General features: G+C 37.7%; 1 protein-coding gene across 3 annotated transcripts in view; it reads right to left on the bottom strand.

Annotated features, from left to right (window-relative positions):
* The window catches only part of lrrc49 (leucine rich repeat containing 49), a 35,613-nt gene extending 21,371 nt beyond the window's left edge, over positions 1 to 14,242 (bottom strand). For 2 of the 3 annotated variants that reach the window (XM_004539720.2, XM_076874701.1), the window contains exons 1-11: positions 14,173 to 14,232; positions 13,944 to 14,065; positions 13,753 to 13,818; positions 13,609 to 13,657; positions 12,954 to 13,154; positions 12,734 to 12,827; positions 11,994 to 12,197; positions 11,141 to 11,207; positions 8,039 to 8,182; positions 3,681 to 3,742; positions 779 to 926 (exon numbers count right to left, since the gene is read on the bottom strand). In XM_004539720.2, coding sequence (XP_004539777.2) covers positions 779 to 926; positions 3,681 to 3,742; positions 8,039 to 8,182; positions 11,141 to 11,207; positions 11,994 to 12,197; positions 12,734 to 12,827; positions 12,954 to 13,154; positions 13,609 to 13,657; positions 13,753 to 13,818; positions 13,944 to 14,027 — 1,119 coding nt within the window. In that variant the 5' untranslated portion in view covers positions 14,028 to 14,065; positions 14,173 to 14,232. Of the gene's footprint in view, positions 1 to 778; positions 927 to 3,680; positions 3,743 to 8,038; positions 8,183 to 11,140; positions 11,208 to 11,993; positions 12,198 to 12,733; positions 12,828 to 12,953; positions 13,155 to 13,608; positions 13,658 to 13,752; positions 13,819 to 13,943; positions 14,066 to 14,172 lie in introns of all 3 variants that reach the window. The other variant, XM_023152510.2, reaches the window with a different exon arrangement.
* Between the last annotated feature and the right edge of the window lie 2,908 nt (positions 14,243 to 17,150).

Raw genomic sequence — 17,150 nt, 5'->3', positions numbered from 1 at the left:
TAAAGTGCAAGCTCAGACCTGGGTGCTCTCTGCCTGACAGCTTCTAAAAGCACGCTGACATTTCATGATAGCACATTTCTGGCAAACTGTACGACAAAAATGATTTCATGTTTTCTGAGAATAATCACTGTTTTGCTACATACACTGTGTGTAAAATATATGTAAATGTGTAGCTTAGAGTCATAACTTAGTCACTGAACCACTTTGCTTTTAGCATAAAACAGAGCATAATGAATGCAGTACCACAGTCAGACTCCAGAATATAGCACTGTAAAGTTGTTCATACAACTTGGTGATACAGAGTGACAGTGAATGGGAAACTATGTGGGTTCAAAATAAATTTTAAGTGTGAAATCATAAAAACATTTATTTCAAGAATGAGTCGCTCTCAAGAATCAACATGTAGGAACATCAGAGGGACAAAAAGTTTGGACCATTAGCTTAACATGCAAGTGTAATGAGAATATGGCATAGGTTTATTAAATATCAACCACAGCAAAGTCATAAGCTGTGAAGGTTTAATCGCTTTAAGGCAGCTCTTTGCTTCTAAAAGTATTTGTGAATATTTCTTCCCTATTTTTAATAAGCAAAATATAGCAAAACAAACAGTGTAACACAGTGTTCTCTGATTGTAGCCGTGCAATTTGTTGTAAGAAGAAAATAAAAATATCTGAAAGGACAACAAAATATCTTAACAGTCACAGCTGAACTGGTTAACTGGTGGCTGATGTCCTGTTTATCACTTTTAAACACACACAGTCGAACACGTCAGTCTTACTGTGATGCGCTTCATGTCCAGCTGTCTGAGATGAAGCACACAGCGCAGGACGGCCTGCTTGTACCATGTCTCCAGGGCTACAGGATTCCCATCCAGCGTGAGCTCAGAAAGGGAGCACGACTCTCCAAGGCAGGCTAGCTGGTCAAAACTAGAAACAAAGGATGAATGTTTTAAACACACTCGTGAATTTCAGTGGGGGGGGGTACTTTTCCAGTACAAAGACTGGCTACGCTAAATGCTTTACGGTCAGTAGCAAATACTGGGAAGTCATGCAGACACTTGAATTCCTGCACTCTGCCTGAGTGCCATTTAACTCAACATAAGTTAGTCATATCCAAGTTTGATTCTCATAAAGCAAAGAACTCTTATCAATTATAATTTGTTGTATTACACATTACAGAAAACATTGCAATCTACAACTACTGATCAGCACCTTAGCTAAGGAGTTAGACAATCCTTACCCTATGTTTTATGTTCTCTGTTACTGGTTGTCGAAATCAGATAGGCCACTGTTCAGTGTGGAATATGCTGCTAAAAAGTGGCTGTCTCTGTATGTTTATATGCTTTTATACATCAGTCTCTAATTTTTTGGTTCCCTCTCTGGTTCCCTCCCTTTTTTAAATGCATGTGTAAAAAATTAAATTATTATGGCTTTAGCTCTCACAAAATTTCACCAGGATTTTTCCCCAGAGTCAGAACAACATTAGGCAAAAAAGCTTTCAAATATAAGCTACAGATGGACCTGAAATTGTACAGCTGGGAATTTGGGTACTCTTGGTCAATGGACTGCTCTCAAAGCTCTACTGTAATTTATTTGAAATTTGATCTATTTTTACCTTATTGCATGTAATTTGAATTTGTATGACAACTGTGCATGTGTTTTATACAATGTCCCCTGCCCTCAGGTCACTTTTGAAAAAAATTGACAATTTTAAATGAGACTTTGAGTAAATGATATTAAAAATATATATATAAAAATACATTTTGCAGAACCTGAATCATCCACCAGACAATCTCACTATCTTCGTTTTATTCCTGACACATTTTGTCTTGCTTCGTATTGACAGAATGGAGCCGGGCTAACACATGCCATGTTAAGCTGGTAATTCAGCAGGCACTCTGGCAGCCTGACATTACTCAGGGGGCAATGAAGAGAGACAAATCTGCTACACTGTTGATATCACCCTATGGCAAAAGGAAACATGAAAAAGCAAAGTCACGCCATGCACAGCAGGGGATATTCTATCATTGCTAATTTATGATAATAACCTTGATGAATCATTTGCCTGGAACCACTCAAAGTCCTAGTACACTGTGCCTGTTCCTAGCCAGAGGTTTAACTAAATGCTAAACACCATGCTGGAGATACCAGGGGTCTTCCAATCTCAAACACTTGCAGTAGCTTAGACCCTTTCTGTTACGGAATATTAATTCCTACCATAAAAATATAAAAGAGATAATAAACATAATAAAGAGGTGCTTGAGTGCATCTAACACATTCTGCCTAATTGGTGTATTCATAATAAGGAATAATAATAACATTAATGATGAAGACCAAAACCTTTACAAAAACAGAACTTCTAATTCTTGCACCATCCACCAGTTTCTGATTGCTACTAATGGTCCAATAAAAAGTGAATATCAAAACTATTTTTTAAGATGTGAGTACAGAGTGCGGTGTGAATGAAAACTGTAGCTTCAGGCTTTATCTATACTAGCACTACCCTGCACATATTCTTCAATGACTTATTGGTAATTATTAGTTCTGCTTTGATCCTATTTTCATAGGGTGTCTTGTTTTGTTTTGTTTTGTTTTGTTTTGTTTTAAAAATCAATATCAATGTAAGCTCAAATGAATATTTCAGTCTTAATATTATTTCATGAGAGATGTTTGATCCAAGATCCTGAACTGGGTAAACTGACTCCATCAAGGTGATGAGTGTGCTCTGTCTCTTTACCTAGCAACAGAGCACAGCTGTTCTCCTATCAGCACTAAAGAGTTCAAAAAGGTGCACACACGCTAACCAGCCTTCTATACTGCCACTACATGAGTACATTAAAGACGATACATTAAAATACCCTATCATGGAGCAGGATAAATGATACATATATGTTTCGCATAATCAAAATTTACTTATATTTTTATTCACATATTATATTTGGAACTAGATGTCACTGTAAAATCAGAAGTTTAAGAATATAGGATTTTATTCCTTGCGACTATGTCATGATTCTCACAATGTGTGAAGCATGGAGACACAAGAACAGCAAAGCTGGTTTGGACTGTCAGCTCAGATCTATCAGAGCACAAGGTGACTATGGTCAAGGGAGCCAATGATCCCACAGAAATTATCCTCCACTAGGCAAAAATAAAGCAAATGGCCTCATTTAGTGCCAAGATGATGCTGTGTTAAGTTTATTCTATGAGGTTTTTATTGCTGGGCTCAGAAATGAAGAAGAAAAGAAAAGAAAGGAGGACAGATACTGGAAAAAAGTGTGTAAAGCTGTCTGACAGTTAGCACTAAGACAAAAAAAAATCATACCTCTCATTCATCCTACATGCCCTTACCTAGGTATATTTTCCATTAATTCATCCAACCTCCAAATCTGTCATCAATAATTATCTTCTCACAACCTGCTTCTTTGTTGCCCAAATAACTTTAAACATTCTCACACCCATTTCTTAGGTAACAGATGATTAAATACTAACAATAAAGAGCACATCGAGGATTTGTTATTTTCTAGGTTGCAGAAATTGCCCACTACAGCAAATCTGTGAGTGTGTCTGGCTGTGGGTGTGTATTCTCTGCCCAAAGCCATGGGAGGGGACGTGGCACTGTCCGGCCACCATCCCTATTTCTATCCTGCGGGGAGGAGGGAGTTAAGCGGTACAAGCTCTTACCTGGTGATGTTGTTGCAGCTGAGAAAGAGGCGCTGCAACAAGGGCAGGCGGTCCACCTCAGTCTATAAAGAGAAAGAGGGAGAGGGAAGACAGAGAGATGGAGGGATGTGAAGATGAGAAGGTGCTCAGGAAGAGGGCACTGCATCGTCACTGTCGTCAAGGCTCTGTATCCCTCTCCATTCCCTCAGTCACCTTGCAGCTCTCAGCTCCAGCATGCAGCATCCCCATCCACCCTGCGCATGCACACACACATACACACACACACACACACACATATAGCATGCTGCCTTGTCTGCACATGGAGAGGAGGGGCAACAGAGAGAGAGAGAGAGGAAGAGAGCGAGAATAGATAGAATATGAGGAGGAAAGGGGGGAGGGGAGAGTGGAGAATGTGCTGCGCTAATGCAGAGATCCCCTGCTGCAGGAAGCTAACTTGAAATGCTCAGTGGAAAGCATAGTGATATAAAACGAGCAGCTTACTAAGGTAGTGCACCTCATTATGCAATAGCTGGAGAAAATTCAGTGGAAACTGACAGGGATGTGGAGAGTTTTACCATCAGGCAGGCTCAGCATCAAAAATCGATGCACAATTTACTGAGGGGGTGGGGGAAAAGCAGCAGCTGGGCAGCTGGCACGCTGAATTGGACACACAGGGACAAGTGCAATGTCATAATCACGTAAACTATTTGGATGACAGCATGGGGTAAATCACATTCTCTAGTATCAAGGTCTGGGCTTTCTTTATGTGTGTCGCTGGACAATGTTGGCTATACTGGAAGCAAAGAGGACACTCCCATCAGCAGTCTGACTGGGCTGCGTCACTATCCACCCACACTGCAGCCAATGCCTCACAAACCTCCTTCAGTTTCCTGCTAGGCTCTGTTCTATTATGAGGTTAGACTGGTGTTCAGGTCATGCTAGCACCCCTGCAGAAGAACAGTGCAGCCAGGTTTCGTCATTTAGAAATCCACAAAATTCCCTCCCACACAAGCATATAGATATAACACAGTTATGCAACACTGCGTTATCAACTGCATATAAGACCAACAAGCTGAGTACAGTATATTTACTACAGATAGAGTAGTAGGCTATGCAACATCAGCAGTAGTGCTAGAGATACTGATAACTGTGAAAGATTTCTACAGAAAAAACTGGGGAGGAGGTTTTTCCTGCTGACAATAGGCTGGGCTAACCTTAGATTGGTCATCAGTCCATCACATGACCAACACAAAACTCACAAGGCCAATGCCAAAGATCATCTGTAGGAAGCTGGAGTACCGAGAGAAAATCCATACAGACACAGTGCTAACAATGGTAACCACTGCATCACTGTGCCGTTCCTCCCCTACAATTATACACATCAAAACTCAGTTAAAAGAAACATTTAATATTTACAACTTGGCTTTTTTAAGCTAGTAACAACCTACACATAATTTTTAAGTTCTGCATGAGATTTTAGCAAGATGTTTTAGCTTGTTTAACACATTAATTTACATTAGTTTACACTATGCCTCCTTATCTAGACTTCTGCGTCATGATAACCAAAAATGTTGAATTAGAAATACGTGCATGAAATAGTGGTGAGACAAGGAGTTAGTAAACACTAAATCAAGGTTGTAAACTCAAATTTCTAATTGGCACATAAGGTGGGTCCTGTGCGGTATATGTAATAAATAATCATTTATACATTATTGATCCCCGTGGGATCCACCTTGCATAGGGGTACCTCAGGGTAGACGTTCAGTGGATTTGAACCCCTGACTTTCCGATCATGGGGCCAGCAACATCTAACAACACATACGAGAGCTATTGCTCAAAGGAGATAATTCAATAGAAATGAGATAGATAGATAGATAGATAGATAGATAGATAGATAGATAGATAGATAGATAGATAGATAGATAGATAGATAGATAGATAGATAGATAGATAGATAGATAGATAGATAGATAGATAGATAGATAAGCAGGGTTTATTTATTTATTTCTTCTATGACAAATGCAAGTCATGCTATGCAGTGCTCAACCAACTCAACCATCAATCACATTTACAGTCTCTGTCTATGCCTGCTTTTGTATGGATGCTAGTGAACTAGTAGCCACTCCTGGCTGTCTGAAACTAAATATAGCAGCCCTGTCTCAGACAGAATGATGTCATCACTGAGCTGATGAGCTGCATAACAATCGCCCACCAATGTGGTCCTTTTTTAGGAAGTCTCATAAGAGATCAGCTTACAGGATCTCTTATGAGGCTGGGTAGAGCGGTGTGTGTGTGTATTCTTGTTTGCCTGTATGCCTGCGGGTGTGTATTTATGTATCTGTGTGCCCGTGCCTTCACCTCTTTATCCCAGCTCCACCCTCTCTTTACTGACAGCTTGCGTGTCTTCATTTTCACACTCATACTCAGCTCTGGCTGAGGCATTATTCAATAAACACAGAAAAACCTCTCATCACCGCTGTCTCATCTGCATGCAATACCAACACACCACAAAAGAGCAAGAAAGCTGCTCATGTAAACACAGGTACATGTGGCTGCTGGGAGGGTTTCTAAGACCGTAAGCTGGTGGGTTTTGTGGAAGTTCCTTCAATAGCACAGGCTTGAGATGTGATTTCATCTGCTTTATGCGACTGCGCATTATAACTGCAGATGCTGTGACATGGGGCACACTCCTGTGTTGTTCTTGCATGACCTTTGAGACACTTCACATGTCAGCCAAAACATTTTGTGGTCCTCACTTGGCTTTTAAGTTGTAGAAGTTAAGAGTTTCTCCCTGCAACAACATAACATAACACACAGTTTCCATGTTCCCAGGCCATACTGGAAAAACATAGAAATTACTAAGTTGCGGTTACTGTTTACTGACCTGTTTTGGGAAACACTTCAAGCTATTTACTCAGGAACATCCAAAAATCCTCTTTCCCATAAACCGTGTCAATATATAAAACTCACCTAATTAATTACTCTACAGTAAAACTACCAAAGAGCAATATAGAGTTTCTACATTTTTCTATGTAGTCTTTTGGCTCACAGACAAACCCTTCTGTTAATGCATAAAGTCAGTCTGCCAGTGCCATGCCTTTTTTTCTTAGGCTGCTTTATCACTGCTCAAGCTGACTGCACTTTTCTTTCAAACAAATCATCATTCCCACAGCCAAAAATATAAAATGGATCCCTTAGTGACATGCAGCGAATTTCATAATGGAAAGGAACACCTAAGAGGAAGGATGGATGACTGGGTGCAAAGTAATCAAGTTTAAGAGTTGCTTTCAAAGAAAGACAGTGTCAGTGTTTTTTTCAGGTTAAGAATTTCACTTTTTATCTGCTTTCCCTTTCATGACAGAGAGAAAACCTGAGCACCTGGAACGTGGTTATTTAGTTTGTACAAGGTATAAGCACTTGGCAGCAAGCAGCAATAATGACAGAGACCAAGAAACTGCTGAGGGGTAGCATTTTTCCTCTCCTGTGTATCAAATAAAGTACAACATCCGATAATTAGGACTGGAAGTGTTTTGTGATCAGAAATTGCAGGCAGACGGCAGGCTGAGTGACGGGAAGGGCTTTCAACTGATTCAAAATGTTGAAATCCGTTTTTATTTTCTATCTTAAAAAGCATGAAAGGGCTTAGGGGATTTGCATACAAATGAAGGGGCCTGTTTTGGCATGCACTGTTGTGTTTATCAGATTAAAACTATAGAAACCAAAGGGAGTAAGTTTCCGTGTTTAGAATATCCAGTTTCTCTTTCAGCGTGCCAGAAAGTCGGTGGGAGGTTGTGGGTAATGAGTTATGTCTCCCTAGGTAACACCAACAGTGATATACTCCACCACCACTTTCTCACAAAGGTTCCATTAATGTTATTTTTATTTTTGTTATTTTGTGGCTGTAAAAACTGATATGTTGATCCATAGCAAAGGTAACAGTAACCATCCAAGGGACCTGGTCCACAAGTGGTAATTTGAACATGAAAGATAAAGTACAATTGCTATTGCTTTCATCTTCAGAGGCACATTTTCTGAACAGTAATAAGAAAAAAAATAATTGGTAGCTGCAGGAACTTCAAAGAACCACAGGGTAGCTGTAGTGTTGGGATATAGCTGTGTGCTGCATCACACTAGGGTCTACAAGTCGGATATAGCTAAGTTAAATCAATGCACAATGTAAGATCTAAGCGTGCAAACATTTTTGTATTTGTACTTTCAAACTGATGGAAATAAGGGAACTGAATAAGCGAACAGAAAGAAAGGCCAAAAAGCAGGAAGTGCTTTTGCTTTTTGTTTTTTAACATGAAGGAAAAGGACAGTACGCATGCAAAACACTTACATACAAAAATCTATAATTAGTTGGAAAAGAGTTCCCTCACCACAACAGAGATGCAGTTCTGCCCTAGGTTCAGTTCAGTCAAAGAGTCAAGACCCTGCAAGTTTTCCATTTTGGAGATGTTGTTTCCTGCTAGGTTCAACACTCTTAATTCACTCAGATGAGACACATTTTCTATCCTGCAGATCTAAAGGAAAGCACAGTATGACAAAATTAGTTAAAAACAAAACTAAAATGCATGTAAAAGAGCAATCATATCATATATTACCCAATTCTATGCAGTGAGGCACAGATTAAGGCTGGATTAGCAGAGTATAACATACTTGAATTGTATATTTGAATTTCTTTCTCTAAAATGACACACATGCTGTCTGGCTAACCAAATCATGAAAACAAAAGAAATAACTAAGAGTCAGTCAATGGTGGAATCTTACCCCACCTTCTCCATCACACTGCTTGGAGAAAAACATTTATAAACCTCTGTAAGAGTGACATTTTTAATACTTCACACAAATTCCCAGTGGCTGTTATCAAGATGGTGATGTATTTGCCTATTCCTACTGTGCACACTATAAATATTAAGAAAAGGCGGACAATGCTTTACGAGTTGACGATTCTGTGAAAACACAAAATCCAAACATAACTGCTGTTTAAATGGTAAACAGAACAGATGGATTGAAAATCTATATTGAATATGAGACTAAAAAAGTTCTTGTCTAGGATATCTTTTCAGATGGTCTGAAATATCAGTGTTTATAAATGTAAAAGCTAAAGAGACATTTATTTAGTAATATAAAGCAGAAACACTGCAGTATGATCTTAGTCAGCACCACAGCATAAATTGCATCTGATTTATATCTTGTTTTAGAATAGAATAGAATAGAATTCAACTTTATTGTCATTGCACATGCACAGGTACAGGGCAACGAAATGCAGTTTTGGGAGCTTAGATAGGTGTTCATTAAAATAGGAATAAATAGATTATGAATTTTGGCCCGAAATACAGTCTGCACACTGTAAGTGTTCATCAATTTAAACAATCGAGCCACCATAATAAATGTTGCTGAGAATCATTAAACAAAGGGGCAAGTGTAGACTTTTTACCTATATCTCACTTTGGGAATTGATAAAACTAATTGTTCTGTAACACGCATTTTAAAATCAAAGGACATAACCTTTACAACGGACAGACACATGGATATGAATTCATAAACTCTGTATCTCTGTACACACTGAAATAGATTTTGGATAGCCCCATTCTAAAATATATGAGAATCTTAAGTTACAGACTATGAATTTGGTGATTTCCAGTGAAGAAGGTCAGGACCCGGAGTTTGGCAAGAGGCTTCTGTCTCACAGGTAAAGGCCTGTTCTTCTACACTTGGTATGTTTATTTCAAATGACATAGGAAAAATAAGTATGTGTCACAAGTATCGTTGGTCACGGATATTCTTGTGGGGAAATCCTGTCTAAACTTCACCTCATCCCAGAGTGATGTGCCAACCAAACATGGCAGACAGAGTCAAACTTAATCAACATCATCATTTGTAGGAGCGAGAGTTCTACATGACTTTAGCCAACTTCTCTAAGAGAGTGATATTTTTTGTCTTTCAATTCAGTGACCCCACAGGGCATTCTCAGCTATTTCTTGAGAACATTTAAGTCAAACAGTTCAAGTGGAAAACATCACAGCCTAAGTAAAGAATTGGTTATTCAACAATCTCAGTTCACATTGTAACCCCAAGACTTGGTCACTGAGACTGAGTGGGTTGAAGGCCGACTCCCAGAGAGAATATCTCATTCTGAATAGCTCCAGCAAACTGGAAAAGAAACCTCTCGCTGGTACAGCAATAAATGGGTAAAATGGCTGAGTTTTAGATGTTTGTGAGCTTCCCAGCTCAAGGATGGGGGGAAGAAAGGATAACAGTGATGCAAAGCTTGTGGTCAAAAGGGGGGGGGGGGGGGGAGACAAGCAGCTGGTGTTCTGTGGCCAAAAGTCACTAAACAACAACTATAATTCATCCACTTCATAATCTTGAATTATCATTATGCAGCAATTCAGAATACATTTGGGTGGTCAGATCTCTTGTGAGTTTGGAAAATGTGTTAAAAATATGACTGAACAGTTATTGAGCTGCACAAAACAGAAGGTTTTAAGTTCAGTGTTTGAAAGACAAACTGGCCCTGTGAGAATGATAGATTTATCATCTGCTTTACAATAGGTGTCTGCCAGAGTACGAGCCTAAATATAATGTGCTTGCATTACAAAGAAGAGCAAAAGAGCTAAAGAAGTTTCATTATTAATTCAACTGCAAGATTATAAAAACTGCTAAAATTAACCATATATATGTAGTTAGTAAGCACAAGTCAACACTGTTGAGGCAACAGAGAAATCTCTGTCAGGAAAAATAACGTAAAACTAACAATCATTGAATGGCAACTGTAATGCTTGCTCGTGTAAAGAGCAACCGACCTCAGAAAGAGAGCAAGTCTTACCAGAGCTCTGGAGTAGCTCTCTGAGGAGGCGTGTAGGCGGCATTCTGGCAAAACACTAATTTGACCAAGGGAAGCCTTTCTATGTTGTCTTCCTTTTCCATTAGTTGTTAAAATTCTCATTTGACATAATTTTATTTCTCAGGCTTTTAATATCATTAAGCAGGCTCTATTCTCAAGGAACAAAACAGTATAATAATAGATAATAATAGAATGAGACAATTTAGGAACACTATAATCTACAAGAGTTCAAAACATTACCCAGTGCTGAAAACATAAAAAAAACAGTTCCATCTGTTCGATAAATTATGCGATGGCCACTGAGGAAATTAATGTGGGAGTAGGTATTAGACAACAGCTTGTGGGTTCTGATGGTTTTCAGTGCTTTCTTCTCTTAGAGTGCTGTGAACTATGTGAAAAGCTGAAGTTAAGTGCCCAAAACAACGAGCCAGATTTCTGGCTTTAAAAACAAACCTCAGTATTAAAGTGAATTAACTGCTCCTAATACATGGTTTAGAACATGGAAGAGTCAATCCGCTCATACTGAACTTTGAAGCCTACAACCATGATCAGCCTTTACACCACTGGCAACTAAATTAACACTGTTTAATACACATGTCCTGTAGGAGGGATGACGGTAAAGGAACAGCACCTGATTGTCATGCAAATCCAACATATTCAGTTTAGACAAGCTGTCCAGGCAGCAGATTTCATGAATTCTGCAAAGTACAAGGAAAAATGTGACACATAATGGGAAAACACAACATGAAACAGAATTTGTCTGTAGAGTGGCAACAGTTACGTAACACGTATTATGTTAATTCTGGCTTAATGAAAAACCAACAGGAAAATTTAAAAAGGTTGCAGTTTTTGAGGGAACAGCAGCAGTACAGGTAATATCCAGTAATATATTGTTCAGAGCTCTCCATGTGGATGGAGATCATATAACACTGAACAATAATTTGCTGTGGTCTTTTGAAAATGCCAACAAATAAAGTAGAGGAATTTCTTACTGTTCAGTTACTATGACCTCAGATACTGATTTGCAACGACAAATGTCATGTTTGAAAGAAAGTAGTGGAAGAAATGCCAGAGTTCACCTGTAAGATCTTTATGTCAAAAAGATGTGACTTTGATCCTGAACCTGCTGACGATTGCTTTTCAAATGAAACTGGGTTTAATCATTTCTGATGCTGACCATGTAGCCGTACCTAGTTAATTCAAATGTATTAAATGCTAAATGTAAACAACATTTTCATTTCATGGCAGCACTGTTGAACCCCTTTTAACTATTAATAAATGCTGCAACTTTCATTGCATATTAGAGATGTTTAACAAAAGAACAATAAAGCTACTCAACTGGTTATCTTGCACTAGCACAACTGAACTGCACATTGTCAAAGTCAATTAAGTTTTTATCATACTAAAAATAAGCTTCATAATATCTATAATTGTACTATCTGTGCTGTCTTTGTTTGTTTACACTTCCTGTCATGGCAACTAACCTGTTCTTCCCCAGTATGAGGATCTTGAGAGACCTCAGAACTTCAATGCCAGCCATGTCACTGATGTGATTGTCATGCAAATTCAGTAAAACCAGCTGCTGCAAATGTGACAAATTTTGGATCTTTGTAATTAGATTGTGCTGAAGGTTGAGAAACTGCAGTTCTTTTACAAAGTCCAACTGTGGGCATTCCTCCAGAGATTGTCTAAAGTATTGGGGGGGAAAACATATCACAAGATTTAGACTTTAAATAAAATCTATACATTTTTGTAACAGAATTAATGAAACAAATATTGTCAGCTCAGGTTAATGATTCAAATAACTAGATCAGTTTTTCAATATACATATTAACTAAGTGATTTCTGCTCAGTCTGTCAGTAGAATATTTAGTCAGAATTACTGCCATTTTATCTGGAGATACTGGTTAGTTATTTAAAGAGACTCTGCTGCTCCCTTGTGGCAATCTTAAGCCTTTGCCATTTTAGTTAGTCTCATGGTTCCTACAGCAAATGATGACTGTGAAGGTCAGAATGAGTTAATAAAATTCAGTGGCATAAGCATGTCAGAAGAATATGAATGCCTTTGCAGGTAAAAGATTCAAAGAACAGCTGATACATGTGACATGTTAAAGATAGTTCCAGCTTACAGTGACTTTAAGCTAGACAGCAATGTACTACAACTCTGTACTACAACACATACACTTTACAGATAATATAGAATACATAGGCAGATAAAGGGTACCTTTCCAAGTCAATTCGTTGAAAACTGGATGTGAAAGGCAATTGAGTGGAGAGAAAACCAGGCACAGCACTGTAATTACATCCAGGAAAATCACCTGAAATAGATATCACAAACTGAAATCAGGGTACACTTAAAAGCAAAGTGCACAACATAAAATATGTCTACAAAACTGTGCATGCAAAGGTTATCTTAATTCTATCATTTTTTAATTGAATAGTACCTGCAGGTTTTGCATTTTTTAAGGCATGGCCAAAAGTTTCCCCCGTACACTGGGTTTGTCTCCTTGCTGTGTGTCTTGCTTTGTATGCAGCATTTGAAACGGCAGCTCCACTGAGCAGCACTTTTTGATTATATGTACATTTGTCACTTGCAAATAGTTCCTGTACAACTCTTTTCTGGATGCCTGCATGTAAACTGTTTTCTACGAAAGATAAAATATAGTAAATAAGTGCAAAGAAAACATTTTTACACAGCAGTTGCATGTCAGTGGTTCTAAAACTGCGGAGCAGGCCCCACTGATTAGACTTTAAGCCACTGCAAGTGGGCTGTGGACAACCAGAGAAATGTGTGATGTAAACTTTGGTTAAATTAATATGACTCTGAAGGGAAAATGCACAAAACAGATTTTTCCTGAGACTATTATGATGACTTTTATTTCTCTATAATCCAAAATAGATACTTACTATTGTTGATGATTTATTTTAAAACTGTAGCATGTCAGATGACCTTTATTGTCTTCTGAAGCAGGGCATCTCCAGAGAAAGTTTGAGAACCACAGCCATGCCCAGTAATTAATATATGCAAATATGCTGCTGAATCACACAAAATCCTCTTGGGTGGTGAGTACTTGAATGAGTTAAGTGGGTCAAACCTACCTAGGTCAGAGTGGTTAAATGTTTCTTTTACATGATCTTGAGATTCACTCTGAAAAAAGATAAAGAGACCAACCTCTAAACGCCTTGAAAACTATAAGCACTACATAGCCATTACTATTCCAGTGTGCTCTTTTAATGACTCACCATCGCTTGTGCTCTCGCTGGCACGAGAGATTTCACAGTCGTGAGGTGCAACTTGCAGCTGTTGATCTACAGAAATATTGAACAGTGTTTATCTAATAAGACACAGGCAAATATGCTCAGACATAACCGTGTATCGACACTTTAAGTAGTGTTTGGAAAGCGTCCGTAAAATTATTAAAAACGGTATTTACCATAGGGGTGAGAAACATCCATTTTTCGCTTGTGTTCTGTTTATGAGAGCGGATGATTTTACCCTCGGCCAAATCCTGCTCCATCTAGCTAACGTTTACTGAAGATGGCAGTTAAAGCACACCTGACAAAACAAAACAAAAGAAAACTCGTATTATTTATGAATGATTAAAATAAATATGTGAATTCAACTGCTACAGCTAAGTTATAGCCTAGATTCGTTTCTCGTACAGAATAGCTCTTCACCTCTGCAGCTACAAACTTCCCCGAGGGCAACACTGTTACCACGGCAACGACGGGCGTTGCTTGGTTACACTCACTTCCGGTGTCGCTAATAAGCACTGTGCAAGGAAATGAGAACACTTTTCCCGCTTCGGTGGTGTTTAATTAAGTCAACGTGGGTTTTTCTAAGTAATAAGACTTAATAATAATCGGGAATTTACATGGGTCTCCTTACCCTTTTTCAAAAACTGATCCTGAATATTTCTTATTTAATATTACTGCTAGTGAGTCAAGATACATAGCCTATAGAAAACATCTACTGTGCTCTGGTGTCAGAGTGCATCCTGCCTGATTGATGCTTTTGTGTCTTGTGGGGTTTTTTTTGTTTGTTTGTTTGAGAAATAGCCTGCTGAAATATGTGCATGACAAGGAAAAACAATTCATATTACTTTATCAACTCCCGGTTTTTAACTGCTCATATCTGTTTCAGGAAGAATTCTGCCCTCTTTCAAGTCTTTCCATATATTTAAAACATGCCATTCCTAAGTTTGGGAATAATTTTAGGAATAAATATGATGTAGACTATGTTAGAAAAATCTATACTAACACAATAAGGGCAGGCAAAATTACCTAGAATTGTCTAGAAAAGTAGCAACATCTAACAACTTGCTTACTATTTAGACTTTGAGGGAAAACTTCCTAATGGCAGACCTCCTTCTCCTTCTCCCTTCTAAATCCTTCTTAGCTATTATTCTGCTTTCATGCACATAGAATTACAGCAGAAGTTGTGCTGCTTCTGAATTTGATCGCAATAAATTCTTTATCAAAATATGTGTCAGGAATAATCACAGTTTGCCACAAAAGGTTCAGCTGTGTTCATGTATTCATATTTTTGTCTTTTAAAAAAAGCCCAGTTGTTGAAGAAAAAAGACCCGGCCATCATTTAGTGTTATGTAAGTGTTTTTGTCATTCTCCTGTTTAAACATATGTTTAAAATGTTGCCAAATTATTAAACATAAAAATTATAAATACAAATTTTAACTTAAAATCATATATCCTGATCTAGATACTTAAAGTTGGTAAAAAATAAATAAATAAATAAATAAATAAATAAATAAAAATAAATCCCTTAAAAATAGCAAACAATGGATTCCCTATCAAATTGTCATTTTTGAAAGAATACATAATATATATAAAGAACCAAGACTCTGTAACAGCTGACCGCATCAGTTCAGTTTAGCTGACTGTGGACTCTTTAAAAAACTGCTAAAACCTTTTCTATTTAATCATTCCTTCTGTCGACATTCTTTTGTAATTTCAGTTGTACAGTGCTTTGACTGTGAAAAACAATATCTAAATAAACTTTACTTACTTATTAAGTAATCAAAATACAATCAAGTACTGTAACTATAACCTGGTCTCACATCTTGCAAATCTAATTCAGGCTAATTATGTTTACTTTTTTTTGTGTTTGGGTTATATAATTGTGATTACATGTAATCCATTACTAAACACCCCTTAATTTGTTTATCTTTTAATAGAATATATTATTGCCTTGTAAGCTATTATTTCATACCATGTTTACATCAAGGTTATGTCACAAGTTAATTTGTTTTTGGTCAAATTATCATGAAACAGTAGAACTGGGGTACTGAAAGTAGTATCCCAAAGCAGCAGCACTGGCTCTCTAAGCTGCTGTAATTAGTCTTTCACTTTATAAGCTGCATCTGACAAAGTACATAAATAACAGAGAGTGGGCAGTACGAGGGTCACTTGGGGCTATCCGTGTTTACAGAGTATTGAGTCTTGTTTCCATTTTACATCACACTGAAGATCATTCTCAGTTAAACAGGTCAGGGATAGCATTCAGCCAATCAAATATCCCCTCTCAGAAGACACCTATCTCAAAGTTAATGCAGAAGAAAAAAGCACTGCTTTGACATAGAGGTAGACCAAGCAAAAACTATTAACCTTTGCCCTGGTCAGTCACACCAACTTTTGAGACTGAGGTAGAGTCAGTGTTTTCAAGCCAGCCAACCAACAGAAGAAAGTTAGATAGGTCGAAAGAATATGAGCAGCAGTATCTTCCGCATATCCTAATTGTAGTGTAATGTGTAATATGTAACACAACTAAACAACATTTGCATATAAAACACATTAGCTGTGTATTGTATGCACTTCTCCCATCAAATTTCTGAATACAATTAAACCAAAGTATTTCAAAACCCTGTAATTACTTCGACCTGCACCTGTGAAAATATTGAGGGGTTTTTTTTCACTACTTTATTGCACTCCATATAATTGATGCAGTGCTGACAAAAAATAAAATTAAACACACATTAACACTCGTAGCAGACCTTCTGCACTGTTTTTCTCTGTAAGTATAAGAAAAGGCACAGGTGCAACACATAGCACTAATTATGTTCTATTTAGCTGTGTCGCTAAGTCATAGCTGCAATTTTGGAATTTCTCAGAATGCTGATTCATCCACAGCATTAGCTTCCTGTGCCCTCTTAACATTTTATCTGTGCAGCTACCTGAATTTGAATGACAGTTAGTTAGTTAAAAGTATGTGGTGTATGTAACACAGGCCTAATAGATCTAAACTAGTTTATAGACATAGCCATACTTTATATGGCTGCTACAGAAAGTACACAACATGTATGAGTACTAAGCTGAAAACAAAAAAAACAAAAAAAGGGAACTGAATTAAAAACACAAATTGCTATACTGAGTTGATGACTGTAGAATCAGAATAAGAAAATACACTGGCCCTGTTCCCAAACTGCTTTTTTAGTGTCTACTTGACCATTGTCAAGTAGAGATGGAAAAATACTATTTCAAATGTATTATTATTGAGAGGGATTATTATTGATTGGTGTATTTTGGAGAGCATATGTACAGTTTTTTCTCTTAAAGACAATGAACTAGATGACCTTGTGGTGCTCAAAGGCCAAAAAAATGATTTTGAAAAACTCATCCACGGT

This window comes from Maylandia zebra, linkage group LG1, assembly GCF_041146795.1.
Source record: "Maylandia zebra isolate NMK-2024a linkage group LG1, Mzebra_GT3a, whole genome shotgun sequence".
In the NCBI taxonomy this organism is placed as follows: domain Eukaryota; kingdom Metazoa; phylum Chordata; class Actinopteri; order Cichliformes; family Cichlidae; genus Maylandia; species Maylandia zebra.
This window is presented reverse-complemented; position numbering and strand designations above follow the sequence as displayed.